Below are 23,962 nucleotides of genomic sequence, written 5' to 3'. Positions count from 1 at the left end.
GAAATCCTTGGACATCAAGTAATGTCTCCACTTCTTCAAAGACTGCACCACTACATAAAACTCCTTGTCATAAGGAGAATATTTCTTCTTTGTCTCATTCAGTTTTTCACTAAAATAAGCTACAAGCCTGTCCTCCCGGCTCAAAACAGCTCCAATGGCTTCTCCACTAGCGTCACACTTCATTTGAAAAGGTTTATTAAAACCAGGCAAAATCAAAATAGGTTTCTCAGTAATCTTTCTTTCAACAGTTGGAAGTTCTTTTCTGCTTCAACAGTGCATTTAAATGGTTGTCTGTCCTTCTTTATCGTGTCAATAATTGAAGCATTAATCCTAATAAAATTCCTTATGAATTTCCTGTAAAAACTAGCAAAACCGTGAAAACTTCTTACCTCAAAGACACTTTTTGGTGAAGGCCACTCCAGATAGCCTTGATCTTCTCTGGATCCATCTTTAACCCCTTAACAGAAACAACAAAGCCCAAATACACAACTCCTCCTTCATGAATGTACATTTCTTTAAGTTTAACAGTATTTTTTCTTGTTGTAGCCTCTATAAGACATAATTCAGATGTCTCACATGTTCCTCCTTAATTCTGCTGTAAACTAATATATTGTCCAGATATACTATTACAAATTTACCAATAAATTCCTTCAGAACTTCATTCGTAAGTCTCATAAATGTACTAGGAGCATTCGACAATCCAAAAGGCATTACCATCCATTCATACAATCCTTCATTGGTTTTAAAAGCAATTTTCTGATTTGATGATAACCACGTTTTAAATCTAACTTTGTAAAATATCTAGCTCCACTCAAACAATCCATCAAATCTTCGATTCTAGGTAAAGGAAATCTATACCTGATTGTTATCTTATTGATTGCTCTCGAGTCAGTGCACATTCTCCAACCTCCATCTTTCTTTGGGCTCAACACTGTTAGCACTGCACAAGGACTCAAACTCTCTCTAACCAGTTCCTTGTCTAACAGTTCCTGAACCTGTTTCCTGATCTCTTCATTCTCTGTGGGAGTCATCCTGTAAGCTGCTTTATTAGGTAGATTTGCTCCTGGAATCAAATCTATGTGATGACTGATTTTTCTAATGGGTGGTAACCTAAGTCACCTGACACGGGGATTCGGGACACGTAGGATTCGAGATTTGTGGTGTCGGATTCGGACACGCTGACCCCCGGAACAGGACATGTTATATATTATTTTATTAAATATATATATATATATATTAAAAATTAGATATTATCATATTTCTTACACAAATTTTAATTAATGATACAAATTTATTGATTTCAAACATAGATCTTCATCTATAGCTATTAGCATGCATAGTACATACAAAATTTAAATAAATGTCAGTGGTACTGGTCACATAAATGATAAATCTATTAAAAATTTAAATCATGATTCATAATTCATAACTGAAAGACAACTTACAACTACAAGATAGTAAGATAAACACACTGACAATTGTAGTTTTCTCATTAAGTCATCAAATCAAAATGTGTTACATAGGTAGTGTTGGTGCAATGCCAATGGCAAATAGAAATAGAAAATATAAAACAACTACAGGTATACAAGCCTCAAGGCATCAATCAGCATCACTGTCCCCATCATCATGGTCCCCACTGCTCTCCTCTGCATCCTCCTCCTCCCCTGTATCCATAGTCGCCTCTGCATCTGCTGGTATGGAGGTTGACCCCTCTAAGTCATCAAATCTAACAAGCTCTAGCACTGGATCACTGAGATCCATGTTGGCCAATGCCAACTCAACAGTGGTGTCCAGACCCATATCATCAGGAACAGTGTTACTTGGGAGCGGGAGCGAAAGCGGGGAGCGGGAACGAAAACGAGAGCGGGAGAGACATATTCAAAAGCTCTTGGTTTGGTGCTCTTGATTAAATACGAGTTCCATACCCTAATACATGACAAACTTCAATGGAAACATTGCAATCCCCCAATCCTAAAATCCTGAAAAACTGATAAGTCTGTTGGATTTTGAATGAAATCTAAAATTCTACTTTCTCCATATGAAATCCAATGAGGCCGGAACCACTCTCAAACATCCTGAGTCATTTCATGGTAATGTTAAAAATTTAAGTAAAAGGATGAAAATGAAGATTAAGGAGAATGTCACTTTTACTTTAATAATTTAACATTACCATGAATAGCATATCAATACTAGGGCCTAGACTTGATCATGAAGCTGCCAAAATGCTCTACTCCTTGCTGCAACAGCACAAATCACTTGCCAAATGAAAATATTAATGAGCAAACACACCCTTTTCTTTCCCGCACTGAGCTTAGCGAGTCCTGGAAACAGGACACATGTCCCAAAATCGCGACATGCTTGTCGGAAACGGACACGACGTGTCATATGATTTGGACACGAATCCGGACCGAATCGTGTCGGATTCGTTGGATTTGAGATTCGTAGGGGGTTTAGGATGAATCCGGTGACTTAGGTGGTAACTCATCAGGGAAATCATCTACAATGATATCACAATAATTGTCCAGCATCTCTTGAATTTCAATTGGTAAATCATAAAGTTTTGTGGAAGTAATTATTACCTTGGGTTTGCAAACCAACGCAAAACTTATCTCATCTTCTTCCATCTGCTGCAAGTACTCCTTTCCACTCAGAAAAAGGTTCTTTGAATCAGGTTTCTTTGATGTATCCTCTTCTTCTATTGGGAACAATGTATGATTGACACCATCTTTGTTGAATTTGTATGTGTTCTTCTTTCCATCATGCATAGCTCCTCTGTCATACTGCCAAGGTCTACCCAACAATATATGACACACATCCATAGGCATCACATCGCACAAAATTTTGTCTCTGTATTTTCCCAACTACAACTCCACTTCACATTGCTCATTCACTACCAACTGATATCCCTTTTGAAGCCATGACACCTTGTAAGGTGTTGGATGTTTCTTTGTTTTCAATTTCAACTTCTCCACCACTTCTGTGGAGACCAAATTATCTGTACTACCACTGTCTATTATCATCTGACAACACTTCCCTTGAACCTTACACACAGTCCTGAACAAGGTTTTCCTCTGTGCTGGTTCAACAATTTCCTTAGCTGGTTTTAACAAAATTTTGTTGACTACCAAAGATTCCCCTTTCTCTGGTACATTCTCTTCGTCTATTACCTTTGTTGCTTCCTCTTCAGTTTTTGCAACAATTGCATTCCTCTGATTCGTTCCTATATTTTCTGGGCACTCATAAGCTCTGTGTCCCAGCTTGTTACATCTGTAACATCTAACTTCTCTTCCTCTACCTCTGCCTCCTCTTCCTCTGGAAAAACTCCCTCTGCCACTTGCATCACCTCCTGTGGGTGCATGCTGACTTGAGCTACTGCTAGCTCCATCTCTAGGTGCTGTAGATCTTCCTCTACCACCTTGACTTCCCCTTCCTCGGAAAGTACCTCTATTTCTGGCAGACTGCTTCCTCATGAGTTTTTCTTCAGCCTTCAGTACCATCTGATAAGCCTCTTCTACTGTTTTAGGAGACAATACACTTATCTCATCTTGAATGTCCATTTATAACACACAAAGATACTTCGGAGGGATGCAACACCCCCGGGATTGACCAATTATACACAAGAATACACAGAGATATAATTTCTGCAACTTAATCTTATATGGCCAAACAAGCCAAATTAGTCAAAACCCCCTTACAATCATTCAGAACTTACATAAATACTATTTCATCCTAACAATCAGATCCTTAAACACTGGATCGAATTTGCCTAATCTTAAACAATATCTAATTTGGTCTATATTCTCCTCGAGAATCTCAACTGAATCTAAACTGCATGAATTAATTACAAAATCACTCAATCCCTAAATCCTAGCTCAAATCCTATCTAGAAAGCTTGTAAATTGACAGCTAAAGGATCCCACTCCTTTGCTTGTAAACTTTTTTTGTATTTTTGGAATAAATTCGAAGCCTTTTGTCTTCAAGCCTCATGCTCCTGCATCATGTAACTTAGCCTAAGTTTAACTTAGGAAAAAACATATATTAATTTATTGGCTTATTGAGCTAAAATAAACTTAGATAAAGTAAATTATTTACTTTAGTGAATAGGTTTTAATCTTAACCGTTGATCTCAAGTGAGGCGAGATCTAATCTTCGCCGTTAATCAATTTGAGATTAGGGTTTTGGCTCAATGTAAAGTTATAAAGGAAAGGCTAAGGTGAGGAGAAGACATAGAATAATATCACAAGATTGAGAGCGACATCATAGTGAGTGTGTGTTGGGTGCAAGAGAGTGCAAAGAGGTTGGAGATCCAGATTTGTGAGAGAGAGCAGATCTGATGGATTAGATTTAGAGTTTTGTAATTTGTATTTTCTCTGTTGGGCCAATATCCTACGATGGGAGCTCAAGTAAGTTCAGAATTTTTATTAACGAGGAATTGAATTGTTGGGCAGAAATTTGTTTATTATTCCTGTGATTCAGATCGTAATTTGCTTTCGCTGAATTTTATGTGTTAGGAACTTAGCTGTGTATTTGTTCAGTTATTAATTGCTGCGAATGAAATACCGGGTGTTGTGTTCTCCTCTCACTTATTTATAGATTCCTTATGGGGTCTCTTGTAATGTGAGGGGTTACAAGTTTCCCTCCACATAGCCCTAATTCTGGCTTTTTCAATAAGTTTTGCCCCAATTACCCCAAATCTACCCAATGTTGCCCCAAAAACATTGGATAATGGGTTCCCCCCTCAATCAATGACTATACCCTACGGGGTTGGATAGGCCATCTCGTCCTCCCTTGGACAATTAATTAATAGGGAACATTACATTCTACTATACATTGTGTAATCTTACAAACTAGCTCCAATAAGTAAAGGTGGATAACATTCATTCTTTATCTTTTAGACTATTGTTGCTTTAAATTTTCCTTTCACCAACGATCTTCCATTTTAATTTTTTCAGTTGCCCATTTAATCTCTTATACAGTCGATCAAAAGATTAAAAGAGATTTCATTTTCTGCATTTCTTGCCTGCATTTTCTCACGGTACCATACTAATGTATTTTTGCAAAGTTGTAGACAATATAACCTTTTTCTTGTGTTTTATATATTTTTGCATCATTCTTACCGTGCTTATCTGGGAGTGGTCTGCTGTTGAGTATGTATATCCAACTCGAGCATTTTTGCTACACATCAAGTTGTTGGCTAGCATATACTATATGTTTTTTGCAAATACAGGGTTTATAGTCAGTGTTCAGTTGTTTGAGGTTTGTCTTTTTTCTCTATTGTCAGGCTTCCACTTGTCATTCAATTTGTAGGAAATATTTCGTTGTTCTTTAGTTAAAAATTTGTGGGAGCAGTCGAGGCTCCATTTCTAAGAACTACTTTGTAGTTCTCACTTCTGAAAGGCATTTGATCCCACTTATTGACCCCTATGGTAGATTCGTGGGAACCTTTCTCTTTAGCTTTGTCTGCTAAGAGTTATTCTTGTCATATCATTCAATATTTTGTGTTTTTCGATATAGAATATATGTTCCTTAAGGAAGTTTAGGTTTGTTTTCACAGTTTCAATATGTTTTCTTCAATTCCTTGGATTGAACTTCCTTTCCTTATTTTCGCTGAAACATTTATTGCTTGTTATGTGCCTCTTTGGATTAAGCCTATTTTCCTTGTTCTCATTGAAATATTTTCTTTCTTATCATGTGCTTCTTTTGTTATGGATTCTGTCTATCTTTGTTGGACCTATCTTTACATCCTTGATGCTGCAGTCTGTATTTTTACTTGTTTGTTATTTTTTGGGAAAACTCACATATAAAATCTGTTCTTTTAATTTTTTGATAAAGGTGTTGGAGCACACGTGCCTACATTTTTTCGTTCTATTTATTTATTTCTTTGGAAAATCCATTTTGAGGTGCTTTTATGATGGGGAATGTTATGCCAAAAATTCCCTGGAGAAATGAATTCTTTAAAAGTCAATGCCTTTTTTTAATTGAGATTTGTCGGCTTTATTTGGTTTAGTTCTTTGTTGAGGTATTATAGTTTGGAAATTCTGTTATTCAGATATCCAATGTACAACTTATATGGGTTCTGAATATAAATTGACGAGTGGCTATTACTTTGTAAATGTGATAGAACTTTCTCTTCACAACAAAGGATGAAAATTCACCTTTGAAGGCTATTGATTTTGGTCTGTCAGAGTTCATTAGACCAGGTTAGTCTTGCCTGCAGCCTTTAATTTTTATTCTGTCTTAAACCTTCAGGTGTCATGTGGATTCACTAATCTTTGTATATTCTGACATATTTTGATATCATTCCATCAAGGGTGTGCCATTATTAGACAAACAGAATTGAATTGATCTGTATTTCATTGTGTTTCATGCAGATGAAAGACTGAACGATATTGTAGGCAGTGCATATTATGTAGCACCAGAAGTCCTTCACCAATCATATAGTATGGAAGCAGATGTATGGAGTATTGGTGTAATAACGTACATCTTACTATGTGGTAGTCGACCTTTCTGGGCACACTCTGAATCAGGAATTTTTCGTGAAGTTTTGAGCACTGAACCTAATTTTGATGATGCACCATGGCCTTCTATCTCTCCTGAGGCTAAGGATTTTGTGAAAAAGCTTCTTAACAAAGATATACGCAAAAGAATGAGTGCAGCTCAGGCCCTTTGTAAGGACATGCTTTATTAATACATAGTGTTTTGTTTCATTGGATATTAGCAGGCCTGATGGAAACATCATATTATTTGTTAACCATGTAAAGTTTCCATATTATGGCAGCTCATCCATGGCTTTGTGGGAAACATGTAATTCCATTAGATATTTCGGTGTACAAACATGTTAAAGCTTATCTCCGCTGCTTACCGTTCAAACGTGCAGCTCTCAAGGTAGTCATTTCTGTATATTTGTTGTAGTATAATACCCAATTCATGTCTTGAGATTCAGATTATAAAATTATTTAATAATACGGTGGATATTACTGGGATTTAGTAATGTTGCCAATTTGAATCTAATTCATTTGTTTTTGAACATAATGCTTCGTTTATGATTTACTTTATAAGAAAATGATATGTACTTGCATCTTAAATGAAAAAGGCTGGCCACAAGAGCAGTGGACACAAGCCAATACTAAGCTCCTCGTCTATATCCATATGTCTATCAAAAATTATAAAGTCCAAATCCCTAAGGCTAGAAAAGGCCAACATAAAAGGCAATGATATAGCCAAGAGCCAGTGAACAAAAACCAAATCTAGAGGTGAGCTGGGCGCAGTAAAGACAGACTTTAGAATTAAACAGCAACGATGGATCCAATATCTGGAGGAGGGTCATAGACATCTGGTTTTGGGGCCTCACCCATATTTGGTAGCTCATCAGTAGGGGGAGCAAGGTCCCATCTGTTGTCATCTTGTGGCCATCTATGGTGTTGTCAGCATCTGCTATGACATTCATTGTACTCTTGAACTTGACAACCTGGTCTGTGGCAAGCCTACTGCCAGATCTGTGTGTTTTGCCAAACTGGAGGGTGAGCACTGTGAACCTCTGGTGGAACTCGACCCATAGTGCAAGGCGCCACTGCCAGTACTTTAGCAGTTGCCTGAGTGTGCCAACATGAGGGTCACCTTCCCAGCTTGCACTTGGATCTGCAAGTGAAGGGTTGGCACAGAGCAGAATCCAAACATACCATGTGAACTTAAATATATTCGTTCCGTTTCTACCAAATTAAAATAAAATCTCCATTCTAACAGGCTGCCATGCTTCATGAAATTCTACTGCCCATGGGATCTTATCACCAAGGAGAGCAGATCTCCAGGCTAAGGATTTGGGAGGAGCTAACCACACAGGTTTGAGGTCCAAAGTTCCAAACCCAGAGTGACTTAGCACAAGGATGAAACCGAAACGTAGGCTAAACTATTTGATCCAAAAGGGACCAGTAAAATAAAACCTTTAAATGAGGTCTATCTCTGAAATTATATGTAGGTGTTCCTACCTAATATTTCAAGGTACACAACCATTTTCAGGTTTAAATTCTATAAGAACATGTTGAAAAAAGCGGAGGAATTGTCCATATTATTTAGGACATATTGTAGTCATATGAAATCGGACTTGGTTGAGATTTGGATTGAGCTGATGCTTGTTTACGGGTGCTCACCCAAAATCATCCAAAGATGTCTGTTTACCCCCTGACAATTGCAAACACAGGAACACATACTTTGGTCATAACTTGGCAATATAGTGTCCATTTGCTGTGAAATTTTGGTAACAAGAAGATGTAAGCTGTTGTCATCTGCCCACCAAATTTCAGAAGGAGATTTGATCATTGGGTCTTCCAGAATGAAAAAATACAGTGGGATCCGTTGGCTTTTGGGAAAAGAAGAGTTGGAATTTCAACCATCCCCAAAGGCATGAAGTCTGTTGTCGCACAGATTGTCACAACAACGCTCAGACCGGGGGCTGTCACTCTGATCCCCGATCTCTCCGTTTAAGCCTGTCTCCCGCGGCTAAGGGGGGTAGACCCTGTAGGGAAATGGACGACCAACTGGGAACCAGTTAGATTGGGAGACACGAAGGAACAAGCACTAAATTGATTTTATTTATTTAATGGACCAGTGCCTTATGGGCTTGATGTTTAAACGATTACTTACTAGATGTTGCAGAAATGTAAACCGTGTACAACAATCATTTACCATCAAATAACTTGAACGATGCAAGATATCTAGTAAAACCACAACGTTCTTATAATGATTCAGCGATTAAAGCTCAATAACGATATTCCAGCGATTAAAAATTTCGAAAGATAAATGCTTTAAACAACCACGCAATTTCAAAAGTTAACCAGGGATCACATCCATATAGCTAATCTTCAAAATGATCATTCATGCATGCCAAATCATATAAAATGATAAACATTCATTCCACATCAAAAATTTTAGCCTTAGCAAAGATAATAAAGCGTGATAAACCCCTGAGCCAAGACCGAAAAATATTTCCAAAATATTTTTATGTTTTTCAAATAAAAATTAAAGACTAAATGAAACTTTAATTTTAAAAAAAATCTAAATATTAAGATCTAAACTAAGAGAAAAGAAAATCCTTTTTTTTGCCTTTTTATGTTATTATACTTTTTTTTTTAAAAGAAAAAAAAAAAGCTTAAATTTAAAATGAAACAAAATCTAATTTAAAACAGAACTTGATTTTAATATTTTATAAAGATTTAAAAAAAAGGTAATAAAAAAAATAAAACTAAGATCTTAAACTAAACTTAAACTAAATCTAAACTAAAAAAAAGAAATCTATTAAAAGTAAAAATGATACCCGCTTTCCTTTTTATATATTTTCTTTTTTATTTGATTTTTTATATTTATAAAACATAAAAATAAACTCTTTTCATTTAAAAGAAATCTAAAACTAAACGATAACTGACCAAACCTTGACTAAATAAGATCTACATTCAAATGAATATATGCAAAACAGAGTTATATGCAATACCTAACAGATAAATATATGAAATCAAACAAAATGAAAATCTTAACACCACCTACGCATACGTCGAAAATACCTATACAAAAATGCGTTGATAAAATGAGATCAAGGAATACGCTGTCTCTAACACGCACTGTCCAGCAAAGGTTGAATGCTTTGTTTACGCTGTGCAGGTCAGACGGCAGAAGGAAAGCATGAGGAGCTTGGTTGCAAACGAGGAGCTGCGTAAGGAGTGAAGACTGGACGCAGGGATCTGGAGATTGGGGAGGCTACGCGGATACGACAGTTTCGATGGACAGGGTGCAGGCTTCACGTGAGGGATGAGAAGAAACACTGCGCAGGTTTTGAATTTGTTACGTGGACAGCTGGAATGGTTATGCTGCGTAAAAAAAATAAAAATAAATCGATGATCTGTTTACAGTATTGTGACTGCATGCGGTGCGTTGAGGCAGAAATAAAAATCGTGGGTGCAGACAGCGTGTAAATCAAAGAAGGATATGCGCAGGTAAAGGGAGCACGTTGGAGATTGAGTGAAAATAGATTTGCAGGTTGGGCAGCTGAAAATGCCAGAAGGAACTGCGTGAAGGTTTGACAGATTGTGGATTTGGCAGCTATGGAGATGAAATGGATTACCCAGATTGCCAAGAGAAACCACTGAAGCTTTCCACGAAATTTATATTTGAATTTCCCTGCTCCAAAAGCACCTGTAACCTGCAGAAGAAAGGAAAACCCTAATATAATATGTGTATAAAACAAAATAAAAAAAACCCTAGATCAGCTAAACAATTTACAGCTTTTAGCTCTTAAACAGCCAGATTGATCAATAATCAACAGTAATATTACCGAAAATTCCAGATTTGCTATGAAAAACTTCAGAAAATCTCTCATGCATTTCAGAAAAATAAACTAAATGATAAACCCAGGATCAAAACTAGCTGGGCTCTGCAAGAAAATGCTTGCGGGAGTTGGCTGGTTCAGCCGAGAACTTCCCCAAACGCCCACTGGTCTTCTTCGATAAGGGTTTCCTGCACAGCTCACTTCAACCATCAATAAAGAGAGAAAGAACAATTCTAGATCTCAAAAAGCAATGGAGATACCTGCCATTACTTCAGAAAACCTAATACCATTCAAACCCTAGCAAGTGAACAAGATACCTGTGCTCAACAATACTCTATAATAAGCTGTTACTAATGGCTGAAAATCAAAATATGCAGAAAATAAAATAGCTCACAGCACTTCCAGAGAGTAACACCAGCAAGATTTTAACCCCAAAGTCTTTCTTTATTAGCACCAGAAAAAGTTTACAAGAGAGCTTCTTCAGCACAAGACTCCAAGATCGAATGATCTCAAATGACCCCTAACACCCTATTTAAAGGAAAAGTTCCCAACAACTAGTTCAAGTGATCCACGTCAAAATGATCTCGACCGTCGATGAGGATCAAGATATCTCTTGATCTTATCCGTCGAATTTTTAATGTATTAAAAAATTGAAATTCTGCATTTATTTACTCAAAATATTATTATTTTATTATTTTTAGGTTTTTTACTTTATTTATATATATTTTTTATTTTTTATTTTTATTTTTAATTTTTTTAATTTTTTAATTTATTTATTTTTAAATGGATCCTTGAACTTAGCTTTTGGGAAAATCACCTAGGACCTAGGACTTAGGACTTATGAGAGGTTCAAAACATTTTTTAACCCTCTAGACACTTTACATCATGACTTTTACAACTTTACATCCCAAGGGGGGAAAACCCATTTGACATAGACCCTCATAAACCACCCAGTTTTGCGACACAACTATAATCTAGCAGATTAACACACTAGGATTCTCCTAAGATTCTAATAACAAAATCCATCCCGGCTTTGGGGTTAGGCTGAAGGAAAACTCTGCCGATCATGGATCGGTGAGACGAAAAACCTTCCGGAACATAGATTATCACTTAGAAAATTAGGTCCACCTAGGCCATTTACAGACATGACTCATATCTGCTAAGATTATTTACAATTTATACATGCAGATTGGGTTTACAACATAAATTGATCAAGCTGTCGATGACTGTAGAATGGCACGGACATGTTGATCAAGCGCTACCCTTTTTGCAAAGAAAAGGGGGGTGTACTGCTATGGGCAGTTGACCAGTAGTGGTCAACAAAGTCGATGCTATGGAAAGAGAGTAGGGCAGTGAATGCTGGGTCCTTTTTCATGTTAACACTTTGTAAATCCTGTTAACGCTCAAACTAGCATGGGTCCTAGGAGGGGATCCTATAGAGCAACTACTAGATCAAGCGCAACAATGGAGCAATAGCCCACTATCACCTCAGCTAAGGCTCCCTGCTCTTTATGGACTTTCACTGATGGGAGGAGACCTGATATAAGGGGAATCACTAGATGAATGGATCAAATAAGAGGATAAGGAGTGATTCCAAAGGCCTATTCACAAGAGAGACTCAATTATATGGCTTTCTTGCTTGAAAAGCAAGGTGATATGCTCTCTAGGAAGGGCTAAGAGGATTCTTGAGGCTAGGGTTTGGGAATATATCTTGTCAAGAGGTTTCCTAGACCCGAAAATCCTTATGGAGAATTGGCCTTTATGTGATCTTTGTGGAATTGGAGTTGTAAAGTTGTGGGACCACACAGGACCAAGTGGACCCAAAATTAGGTCAAGGGTATGGAGTTGATCAACCAAGGAGGGGCTTGACCTAATTAGGGAAGAGAAGAGGATCAAAGGAGAAATTTTCTTTTGAGATTTGGATGCAATGATCTTGATGAGGTCACTAACCCAAAATCAACCTAGGGCAAGAAATGGTCTTGTGGCTAGGGCTTGCTATATCTTGGGATTCCACCATCGGAATTGCTTGAAATTTGGAGGACCTCTTGAGAAAACTACAATGCAGTAGTGGACCAATTTTCAAGTGTTTTGGATGGCTACAAATGATTTCGTGCGATGCTCTAGGAGGCCTTGAGGTAGGCCTAGAATTGGAAGAAATGAAGAAAATAAATGTTATTTTGACCACCAAAGGGATACGAGGATCAATGCCTTATTGCTTGGGCTTAATGGAGTCAAGATACACATAGATCGTGGAATTTCGTGAGTTTAAGGAGGCCTAATTGATCTTTGCTAGCCTCTCCAAGGGTAACAATTAGATCAATAGAGATTTATACTTCAAATTTGCGAAGGAGACAAAGTTTCGAGGTCTTTAACCTGAGAGGTGCCTCTAGGAACATTCACCCAATCCCTCAAAGGTCAATTCATGCATTTAATCACTTATTCAATGTCCCAGTAGAATTTCACATTACATTTAACCCATACAAGAATAAATATAACAACATACATGCAGTTAACCAGTAAGATAACAAGAATAGCATCAAAATTTTGACTTACATGAGAGAGAGAGAGTATATCCATATATCAACTTCACATTAGAGAAGCTCCAAAGAAAATAGCGAAATCCAAACATAATAGTGCATCAAGAAAAGCTCCAAAAATTTATCCCAGCAAAATGTGTGAAAATCTCATAAGAGATACTAATCCAATCCAAGTGATGGTGATGAAAATGAATCATCTCACTTTTATTTATACAATCCTCTAAGGGATTTGAATTTCCTAATTTGGACTAATAATGCCCCTAAAATAAAATAATGTGCATAATAACAATACTTTTGGTGATAAACCCACCAAAGTAGCTCAAAACAAGAATAAGCCTCTAAAGAGGGCAAAATGATCAATATAGTGAGTCGTTGGGCCTTTGAGGAGGCCTAATGAAGTCCTAGGGGTGCCATGATGTAAAAATGGACTCCAAACATAGTGGAAAAGGGGTTGGCCCTTGTTTTCCAAGCAAGAACCTGTGGTGCTCCCAAGTGGGTGTGGGGGCACAAGGACATCCTCATGGGTCTCCAAGTGGATCAGAAATGCCTGTAGATCATTTGTAAGGGCTAGGATGATGACATAAGCCCTCCCTTTGCAATGAGAGACATCCTCTGGACTCTTGAACATCTGCCAAGTGTATGATACATGTGTGGAGCCGACTGGGCATGGTGAACCAGGCGCATCATCCTCATCCAAAAGGTGGAACAGTAGCAATCAACTAGGGTTGCTGGGGATCCATGAAGTACTCTCTGCTATGGTGGAGGCCTATGGCTTTCAACGCTCATCCTACAAGTGCCAATGTGGTCCTCTAGAGGGCTAGGACCCCCTATAGGTTGACCAAGCCCAATAGGGAGACCCACCTGCAATCTTGCATAAGATCCAATGTGTCCCCTTGCCCTCCAATACAACAAATCATTAGAATAATCAAGTAAAAGAGCTTACAAGTCATGGAATCAATGGGGCACTTCATGGTGGCATGCCCTTCCATAATGGGCTTTGGCATGTACAGGTGTCTCCAAGCTGAATAAGGGGCTAATCAAGGGCCCTATTAGGTGGTTTCAACCATTAAAGGGGGTGACATGTCCATGGTACATCCTTCAAGTGGTAGGTGGTAAATGATATAGTATTGGAATGGAGTGGGGATCAGGGGAATCATCCAGACCACATGTCATGGTACAAGGGTAACTATAATAAGGGAAGCCCACACCTGGGTATGTGAGTGTTGGAGGGAGAAAATCGTGGTACACGAGTTTCCCTGACCTTTATTTTTCCACCCTTCTTCATATGCCTTTTGCCTCTGATTGATTTTTCTTCATAACTGCTCAGGGTTCCAGGGGATGAGAGCATGATGTGTAGTATATGGCAGTGGGTACCCCTTTAAGGTGGGGCAGTTCACTGCCCACCGGGGGTTGGGACAATCATGGGTTCCTTAATGATGGAGAGGGGCTCATATAGGGCCCATAGGAACCAGGGTGATGGCCATGGATAAGGGGTAGAGCGCATGTCTGACTTTTGCTCACATGCTAAATTTGTATGTTCTAGCCATCTTTTGCATTTTATGGTACATTTCTTGTTGAGAGTGGCCAAGGGTTGGGACAATCATGGGTTCCTTAATGATGGAGAGGGGCTCATCTAGGGCCCATAGGAACCAGGGTGATGGCCATGGATAAGGGGTAGAGCGCATGTCTAACGTTTTCCCACGTGCTAAATTTGTATGTTCCAGCCATCTTTTGCATTTTGTGGTACATTTCTTGTTGAGAGTGGCCAAATTATGCTTTTTCTTTTCTTTTTAGTTGCATCAACCTCCGGGCATCCTTCCACGCCCGACCCAAGGTGTGGACAGGGGGAGGGGGAGGGGGAGGGGGAGGCTAACCCTATATGGACCTAGTGGACACATGTGGACTTGGATGGGAAAATAGATGAATATGGCTAAAATGAGTGGAAGGGGGTGATGTATTTGGTGTCGGGAAGCGTGACCATGCAACCAAAGTCGGTATTTTCCAAGTAGTTCCAACCCTAAAGCTAGTGGCCAATAAAGGAGATCCCATGGGACTAGGATACAAGGCTAACCACAGAATCAGGCAGTGGAGACAAGAGTACAGACCTAGCCCACTCTTTTTGCCAAATCCCCCCACCAATCCATGCCCAAAAGTGCCCATGACAAATAAGGAAAATTACTCAACTACACCAATGAAAAGTTGGCATACCTTCAGGGTCAGGAGGTACACCTTCTAAAATACAATCATAACAGGTGGGCGAGGGACCACATGGCTGGCTTAGGTGGTGGAGATAATGGGACATCAAGCTATCTGGTGGTTGCTGGCTGCCGACTTAGGAACATCTAGGAGAAAAGTTTTCTCCTATATACACTACCCACAGGTGGTGGGTAACAAATCCTTCTTGGAGAGTGTACATGGAACAACATGCACAGTGCAACTCAACAATCTTAATATGAGTGTGCTTTAGCATTGAATGCATCTCCAGTTGAGAGCCCAATAAAGATATTGCATTGAAGAGCTGACGTGTTCCTCTAGTTGAGGTTTTTCTAGGGTATATCTCATGTTAATGGTGTGCATGTTCCCATTGTTTACATTTAGTTTCCATGTTTGGCTAATTTATTTTACTGTACTCTATGCTATGAATTTTAGGTTTAAAGGAGCATAACAATTTGCAGGTGTGCGCATAGAATTGGATATAACAACAACAATATTCGAATTATGATAAATAGTTTTTATTTCAAGATTTGAGTGAGATTTTGCAACAAGCATAGGCTATGGCGTTGCAGAGCATATTGGTATTAGAGTAGTTTTCGTCAAGCCCATAGAAGCTGTTTTAAGTCAGTAGTGTGTAAAGGTTTGAAAAGTGAAGGTCGTCAAGAACTTGAATATTTGCATGTTTGCGCATAGAATTGGATATATCAACAATGGTATTTGAATTCTGACAAGCAGTTCTTGTCTCAAGTGTTGAAATTGTAACTAGGTTCGATCTTCATAATGTATATTTATCATTAATATATTTATTATATTTTGTCAAGCATGTTCTTCATGCTAGAGTCAAAAGAATTTATTTTGAGTCAAAAGAAAATTTATTTATATCATGTCCCATCTGGACATTTAAAAGAGAGAATTTAAATTTTTATTATGAGTCATACGCCCACAAGATGACTAAGCCGGCCCTCCTTGGACAAGTTGGCTTAGCCCTCCAAATGGCACCTATTTGACTCTCCTGGAAGCTATATATAAGAGAAGTTCGACCTACTTGGAAGCTCATCATCATCACAACAAGAAGTATTATCTAAACCTACTGAAGGAGAAGAAGAATCCGAGTCAAAGGAGAGAGAAGACAAGTAAAAAACAAGAAGAATATTCCCTCGTTGACCAAATCTTTGACTACTGAAGTTTGCATGTGTGAGAGGACTGTTTTTTTGTGGAAAGAGACAAGATTTTCTGAGGTGATTATAGTCTGAAATTTGGCCCTAGTTGTAGCTCCGAAATTCTGAGTTTGACCAGATTTGAAGGAGTTTGACTAGCATTGACTTTAAATTTTGGAAGTGACTTGGAGGAGGGTTTGACTCGATATCTTGCTGGCAGTTTAGTCTTGGTCTTGGTCTTGGCTTGGATATCTCTCATTTTGATCTGATTCTATAAGGAAATGATTGTTGGGTTTTCCCCGCCTAATTTTGCTGTCTCTTGTCTCATTGTGATCTCTATTTACTTGAAGATTAAAGAAATGTATAATTGCTTGATGAAGAAGATATAAGAAGTACATAAGAAGTAAATAAGAAGACATCTAATTTTCACAAGTAATTATCAAGAAAGAGGAATTAAGTGTTAGACTGCATTGCACTTGCTTTCTCAACATCAAGATTTGAGTGATATTTTGCAATAGCCACAGGCTATGCAATTACAGAGCATATTGGTATCAAAGCGGTTTTCCACAGACCTGTAGAAGCTATATCAAGTCAGTGGTGCATAAAGCATTGAAAAGAGTGACTTTGAGAGCTTGAATATTTTAATTGTCAGATTCATGAAAAGAATAAATGCTAAGAATGATGTTGCAGTAGATAAGTTACAACATAGGAGAATGAAGGGTTGCAGGTTGAGTAACCAAGAGAAACTCCTTAGTAAATCCATGGAGTAGTTGATAGAATTTGGATCTTACCTCTAGAAAAATGGAGAAATTTGCATCTACAAGATAACTTAGCTTGAAGAAATGATGGGGATGCCACAACAAGAAATGATTTCCAAAGAAGAAGTCTTGGCTAAGTTGCAACTAGAAATTGAAGAGTTGATGCAGAGGAGAGTAATATGAAATTCCCACCTCTTGAGATTCACAAGCCACGAATGAATCAAGCATTCTAAGCACTTCGTTCAAGGCTCTTGTTCAATTTGAATAAAAAAAGAATCTTTTAGAAGTTTTAAGATGCTCTCCAAAGTAGTTGGTTCAAAGTTGTTGAAAAGATAGGGTTTCAAATCTTTAATGGTGAAGAAATGAAGAATCCAATTGAGGTGGAAGACCACTGATTACATGTATGCCTAGGGTGTTTAGGTGGAGAGGTAACGTTTGGTGAATGCTTGAATGTAGCCCAAGGTTGAGTGCATTTCAATCGTAAGGAATGTGAGGCATCATTACAACAAAGATCAATGAAGAGAGGTATAATGTATCAATACGAAAAATGATATTTTCTTGAGGTCTCAACTCTCAAGAAGGACAACAACTAAATCCAAAATAAATGCAGGCCAAAAAGGATGAACAAAGAGATGACACCAAGCAACTACTATTTTCACCTCATGCAGGGTTCAAGGAGGACAACAACAAGGGGACACAGGCATCTAAGCATGTCTCAAGGGTCTATGACTAAACGAGAAAGCTCATCAGCATAAGGGCAACCCAAGGAGGCATGTGAACAAGACTCCTTTAAACCAAATATTTATTGCATTAATCACTAGATTAGTGGGCATTGGGATGACAAGTATTTTAATCTTCAATCATGAGCTTCTCTCTAACAATTGTATGACTAGACCCAAGAAAATATGGCTAGTTAACGGGATTGAAGCCATCGAAGGAACTGACAGGCAAATGTGTTGCAATATGTCATAGAGAACTCCAAAAAAGATCATTTTACAAGGCAACATCATTGCTAGAACAAAATCATATTGGGCATGCTCATTACTAGGAATAATGTTGTGTTGCTACTTGAAGAAGATTGGTAAGAGATGGCCTAAGTTGCACTGAAACAAATATGGGAACAAATTCAGATACGGGGTTTGAAACATATACGACAAATTTTCAAAAATTCCGGATATGATACGACAAGGAAACAACACACACACACACAAATATATATATATATATATATATATATATATATATAATTTCATATTACCATTCATCTTTTAGAATCTAGATTCTATATTTAAAAATACATAATCATCATCATGAATTCAACATAAACAAATCATCATCATCAATTTAGCATAAACATTGTCATCATCATCAATGATTATTATAACATTCAACATATCATCAAGTTTCTGTTTCAAATTTCAATCATCAACATCATCACCAAAATTAATAATGCACACTACATAGTACAAATTACAAAATGAACTATGACTGGCAGTCTACTATCATATGACATATTATGGTATTCAATGTTCATTGTTCAAAAGTTTAAAACATCATCATAAATTACATTTACATATCATCAAATATGTCTTCATCCATGTAATTAAAATCCACATCAACATTTGAATCCTCTCCAGGAGTGGGAGCATTGCTGCCATGTCCACTTGAAGATGCAATTATTGGTGCCTCCTCATCAAACAAAGGTATATGAGACATGGCATTGAATGTCATATCCGAGTCAGAACCCTTTGGTTCCACATCCCATAGTTTGGTGGGCCCAAATTTGTATTTGTCACTCTTGTGTGACAGAAGGCGAAGGTTTGAATGAACATACATTAGTTCCTCAACCTTCTTGGAACCCAATCTGTTTCACTTCACCTAATGGATGAAGCCATATGTACTTTAGTTCCTCTCTGCTAAAGACGAACTAGCAACATGTGATAAGATCTTAATGAACAATTTTTGGATATGTGGAAGTTCCCCACCATAGTAGTTCCACCAATCAATTGGACTTAATATGATTTTGTTCCACATAAAATCAAGATCTACACCCAAACCCTTTAATCCCACAAAATAAGCAAATTCTGAATGAATCTGAATCCCAATATCAGGATCTACAAATAACTTTCTTAAATCCTTGCGAGGCTTCTGGGTCTTTGTTTGGTTTGGTTCTTTCTAGATTACTTAGCAACTCTGCATAGGCCAAAAGGTGCAATGGGGTGGTCATCTTGTTCCACCTTTTGGTCAATATATCTCCTACTTCTTTGTAAGATACATCATCTGGTTCCTTTTCCTTGGCATTTATAACCACCCTTATTTTTTCTATCATGGAGTTAATGCCTTCATACACATCTCCAAAATTAGGTATATATATGTCAAACATGCGTAGCAAATCCACAATTGGCTTAGTAAATGCCAAGAGGTACTGCACCCTATCCCACCATTCATCATCAACAACCAACCTTTTCATTGCTTGTGGTCTTTCCGTTTGGGATTGCCTCCATTGATTCCAAAGAGAACTGCATACCATTGATTGTAATGCTTCTTTCACCTACATAATCCTTGTTAAGGCTATGATGTGAGAAGCAAAACGAATCTCAACAACCTACAAGTGCCAATGTTTCAATAAATTAAAAATCATAATTGATTGAATACCTATTATGTTTCACGAATCATGACTTATTTGGGAATCCAATTTACATATTTGAATTTAGAGTCATAAAAATTAGAATTTATGAAGTAAACTTTAAAGTTTAGGCATCTTAAGGAGCTCCAACTTCACAAATTCCTTGTAGATGCCTTGGGGCATGTGGTGGTTTGTGATGAAGGCTTGAATTTCTTTTGCCTCTTCAGAAATAAGTCGAATTGACTTGATTTGAGTCCACATCTTGCTCAACATGAGGTTCAATGAATGTGTAGGACAAGGGTCCAAAAGATGTGCTAATATTTGCCTTCAATAATTAGGCTTGCTGCGCTACACACCGTTGCATTGTCAGTTATTACATGGACAACATTTTCCGGCTCCACCAATTCATGCTTCAATCAAGATGTCAACAATGAATTGGGAATCTTTCAGTTGCCCCTCACAATCCACTGCCTTCAAAAACATTGCCCCCTTTGGGCTTTGAGCAATCATATTGATCAAAGGCCTATTCCTTTGGTGTTTCCATCCATCAGAAATTATGGACACCCCTAAAGTGTGCCATGAATTACGAACGGGGTTTAATTAAATCTCACTTCTTAGTAGTCAACAATGTAGTGTGGATCTTTTCATATCTAGGGAAGGCCATTTGAATAAATGCATTGACCTATAGCTACATCTGCCGTCTCTCAACCATCATTATTAAAATTCTTTTCAAGTGGTCCCAAATTAGACTGCTTTGAACTAGGGCTACCAATTCCATAAGAGGGAAGTGGAGGCTTTGATGAAGATGCTCCCAACCTTGTTGGTTGTTTGAATTGAGAAGTAGGATTTGCCTCATTTGCTTTAGCATCTTGCCTTGTCTTGTTCTTTCTGATATTTTGCAATTTTTTCTTTGCTTAAACCTTTTCCCTCTGTCCCATTCTCTTTAGGTGGGCCAGTGCATATTTGAATCCCATTGTTTCTTAACGCAAGTAAATGTGCTTTAACCTAGGTGTATGATCCCTTAAACTCCTTTTGACACTCATTGCAAACCCATACCAATGATCCCCCTCCTTGGATCTTCCCTACAACAGTTACATATTTCCAAAGTGGTGACTTTGGATCAACTTTAGGGGCCGATTCAATTTCTTGTTCCTCATTATGAATGGATGAACTTGAAGATGCCATGATGATGATGTAAATGGAAACTACAAAATAAAATAAAATAAATTCTTGAATCTATTTCTATTTATATTTCAAGTTTCAACAAGCAACATGTTACATAATCTATAAATTTATATTTCAATATTTCAACTTTCAAGCTTGAATCTTGATTAGAACTTAGAAGGAGTAAACTATAAATACCTCCAATCTCCAAGCTCCACACTGTGATTTTTGGTAGCATCGGATGTGCTCTAAGTCTCAAATTTTGCAGGGAGGCTTAAACATATGTATTCCACAATACCCAGAAATTGTTTTGGGAAATTCCACTCGGAGACAGTTTTATTAAAATAATTAATTATTTTTAATGGGTCCCTAAGTCTAAACTTAGGAAATTAAAATAATTAATGGGTATTAATCTAAACTGTGGGTGTAACTTCTAGAAGAAGACGAAGATCAAGTCCAAATGATCTGAGCCATTGATTAGAATCTAATTTGGGTCGTTGGTTCTCAACTGGAAGATTATAAGAAGGACATTGAGGGGCATTTGGAAAATACACCAGAGGCAGATACTCAGTTACCCGAGTAAGATCGATTTTCTCACTGGTTGAAGTTCGGCAAGAGAAAATCGAATCAGAGGGAGAGTTGCAGGTGAGAAGGAGAGAGAGAGGGTATCAACATCAATCGAGAGGTCAGGAGCAGAAGACGCAGAGCAGAGGGAGGACAACACAGAGGTTGTGACGCAGAGGAGGGACAACGCAGAGATAGTGTGATGCTGGGACTGTGCAGTTCTCACGTAGGGGCTAACGCAGTGAGATGCAAAGGGGGCAACAGGTCCTCTCCTGGATCAGAAACTTGTCAAGAAGTGTCTGTAAAATTTCTCACAGAGAATCCTCTTCTATTCTGCTGGTTGTATCTTGTACATGAGATTTTTGCTGAAGAATAATAAAGAAACCCTCATCTACTGCATCGATTTTCCCACATTGGGTTTTTCCGGGGACAATTGTGTAGGAATTTACAGGGTAAGTTCCTCAGACAGAACACCAAAAGGACACCGCTCACAACCAGATCGCAGATCAATACACCAGTATTTTGATGTGGTTAAAACCCTCAAAGAGGGAAACAGTCCACGGCCTGAGCCAACGCGGCCACTTCAGGCAATTTATTAATAAAAGAATGAAAATTTACATATGCTTCTCTCATGCACGGATTACCCTACAAATGACCCTCCATGCGCTTTAAACAGAAATCATGGATCAATCGGGTGTCAAGCCACGGATCAAGTGTCGGTAATACCGAGGAGAGAATGAACCGTCGGATCACTACATATCGTGACCGTCGGATTGTAAGTTACAAAAAGTACAACGGTAAAGAAACACACTTTACCTAACTCTATACCTAACTCTACACTAGACCAAGTTGTACTTAACTATTTCCTATGTGTCGGAATATCCTAACATCCCCCTTAAGAACAACTTGGGATAGGATTGAAGGATTTACAAATATGACACAATAGGAGAAGGAAGGAGGCACTAGAGCCTATCCCCCCTTAGTGACAACTTCCTGAACTCCAACCATAAATCGAAGTTTAGTGAACTTCGCCTCTGTGAGAGCCTTTGTGAAGATGTCTGCAACTTGATCACCTGTTGAACAATATTGCACTTCAAGAACATGGTCGTGAATGAGCTTTCTGATGAAGTGCATGTGCAGTTCAATGTGTTTGCTGCGCTGATGTTGGACTGGATCTTTGCATAGCTGAATGGCACTTTGATTATCACACCAAAGTGTAGTCGGACGCTGCTGCTCAAAGCCAAACTCTGACAGGATCTGACGAAGCCACAAGGCTTCCTTACTAGCTTCTACGGCACCACGATACTCTGCTTCTGCTGATGAAAGAGAAATGGCACCTTGTTTCTTGCAAGCCCATGTAATAGGTCCTGAACCAAGAGTGAACATATAACCGGCAGTAGACTTCCGATCATCAGGGTCACCAGCCCAATCGGAATCAGTGAAACCAACCAATAGAGGAGCTGCTTCGGCACTGTAATGAATCCCAAACTGAACTGTACCTCGAACATAACGAAGTATTCTTTTAGCTGCTTTCCAATGACTTTCACGGGGGTTTTGCATGAACCGAGCAACAAGGCCAACAGCAAAGGAAAGGTCAGGACGAGTATGGGTTAGATACAAAAGTTTTCCTACAAGTTGACGGTATAAGGTAGCATCAACTTTAGGAGAAGTACAAGTGACTGAAAGTTTGACTCCAGACTGAAAGGGAGAAGGGGCTGGCTTACAGTCTTCCATGTGAAAATGACGTAGAATATCACAAGCATACTTGGACTGGGAAAGGGAAATACCCTCCTTGGATTGCAAGACTTGAAGACCGAGAAAATAGTGTAAGTGTCCTAAGTCTGTCATTTCAAATTTCCTTTTAAGGCTAGACTTCACATGGTTTATAAGGTTGGGATCACTACCAGTAAGGATAAGATCATCAACATAAAGAACAAGGATGATAAGAGAGTTGCCCACTTTCTTGGTGTAGACAGTATTGTCAGAATGACACCTAGAAAAGCCAGATTCTAAAAGAAAGCTATCCATTTTGGCATACCAAGCCCGAGGAGCTTGCTTGAGACCATAAAGGGATTTCTTAAGTCGACATATAAGGCTGGAGTCTGTTTGTATGAAGCCAATGGGTTGTTCCATATAGATTTCTTCATGCAAGTCTCCATGCAAGAAGGCAGATTTAACATCCATCTGATGGACTTCCCATTTGAAAGAGGCAACAAGGGAAAGAACAAGGCGGATAGAGTTCATGTTGGCAACAGGGGAGAAGGTTTCAGTGTAGTCAATGCCTTCGACCTGTGAAAAACCCTTAGCAACAAGACGAGCTTTATGTTTATCAACTTTCCCATCTGGTCCATACTTGGTTCTGTAAACCCATTTGCATCTAACAAGTTTTCGTCCCTTTGGTAGAGGAACAAGATCCCATGTATCATTTGCCAATAATGAATGATATTCTTCATTCATAGCTGCTTCCCAATCTGGATGGCCTGAAGCTTCTGCAAAGGTGTCAGGATCATAAGTTACTGGAGCTTGAGCTAGTAAAGAAGAGGCTCTCTCGAACTGAGAACGTGTACGTCGCTGATCTGTAGGATCACCGGCAAGATCACCTGCTGCATCTCGAGTAGCACGAACCC

At 38.4% G+C, this 23,962-nt stretch overlaps 1 protein-coding gene across 1 annotated transcript in view; it reads left to right on the top strand.

Moving 5' to 3' along the window:
• Positions 1–23,962, top strand: part of LOC149230374 (CDPK-related kinase 3-like) — a 271,505-nt gene that overhangs the window by 100,288 nt on the left and 147,255 nt on the right. The window contains exons 5-7 of the mRNA XM_089378953.1: positions 6,122–6,200; positions 6,372–6,668; positions 6,779–6,885. Of these exons, the coding sequence (XP_089235079.1) occupies positions 6,122–6,200; positions 6,372–6,668; positions 6,779–6,885 (483 nt within the window). The remainder of the gene's footprint in view (positions 1–6,121; positions 6,201–6,371; positions 6,669–6,778; positions 6,886–23,962) is intronic.

The sequence above is a fragment of the Pinus tabuliformis genome, chromosome J (genome assembly GCF_031772625.1).
Source record: "Pinus tabuliformis cultivar Carrire ecotype Pingquan chromosome J, CPIR1, whole genome shotgun sequence".
Taxonomy (NCBI): domain Eukaryota; kingdom Viridiplantae; phylum Streptophyta; class Pinopsida; order Pinales; family Pinaceae; genus Pinus; species Pinus tabuliformis.
Note: the sequence above shows the minus strand (reverse complement) of the source record. Positions and strands in the feature narration are given on the sequence as shown.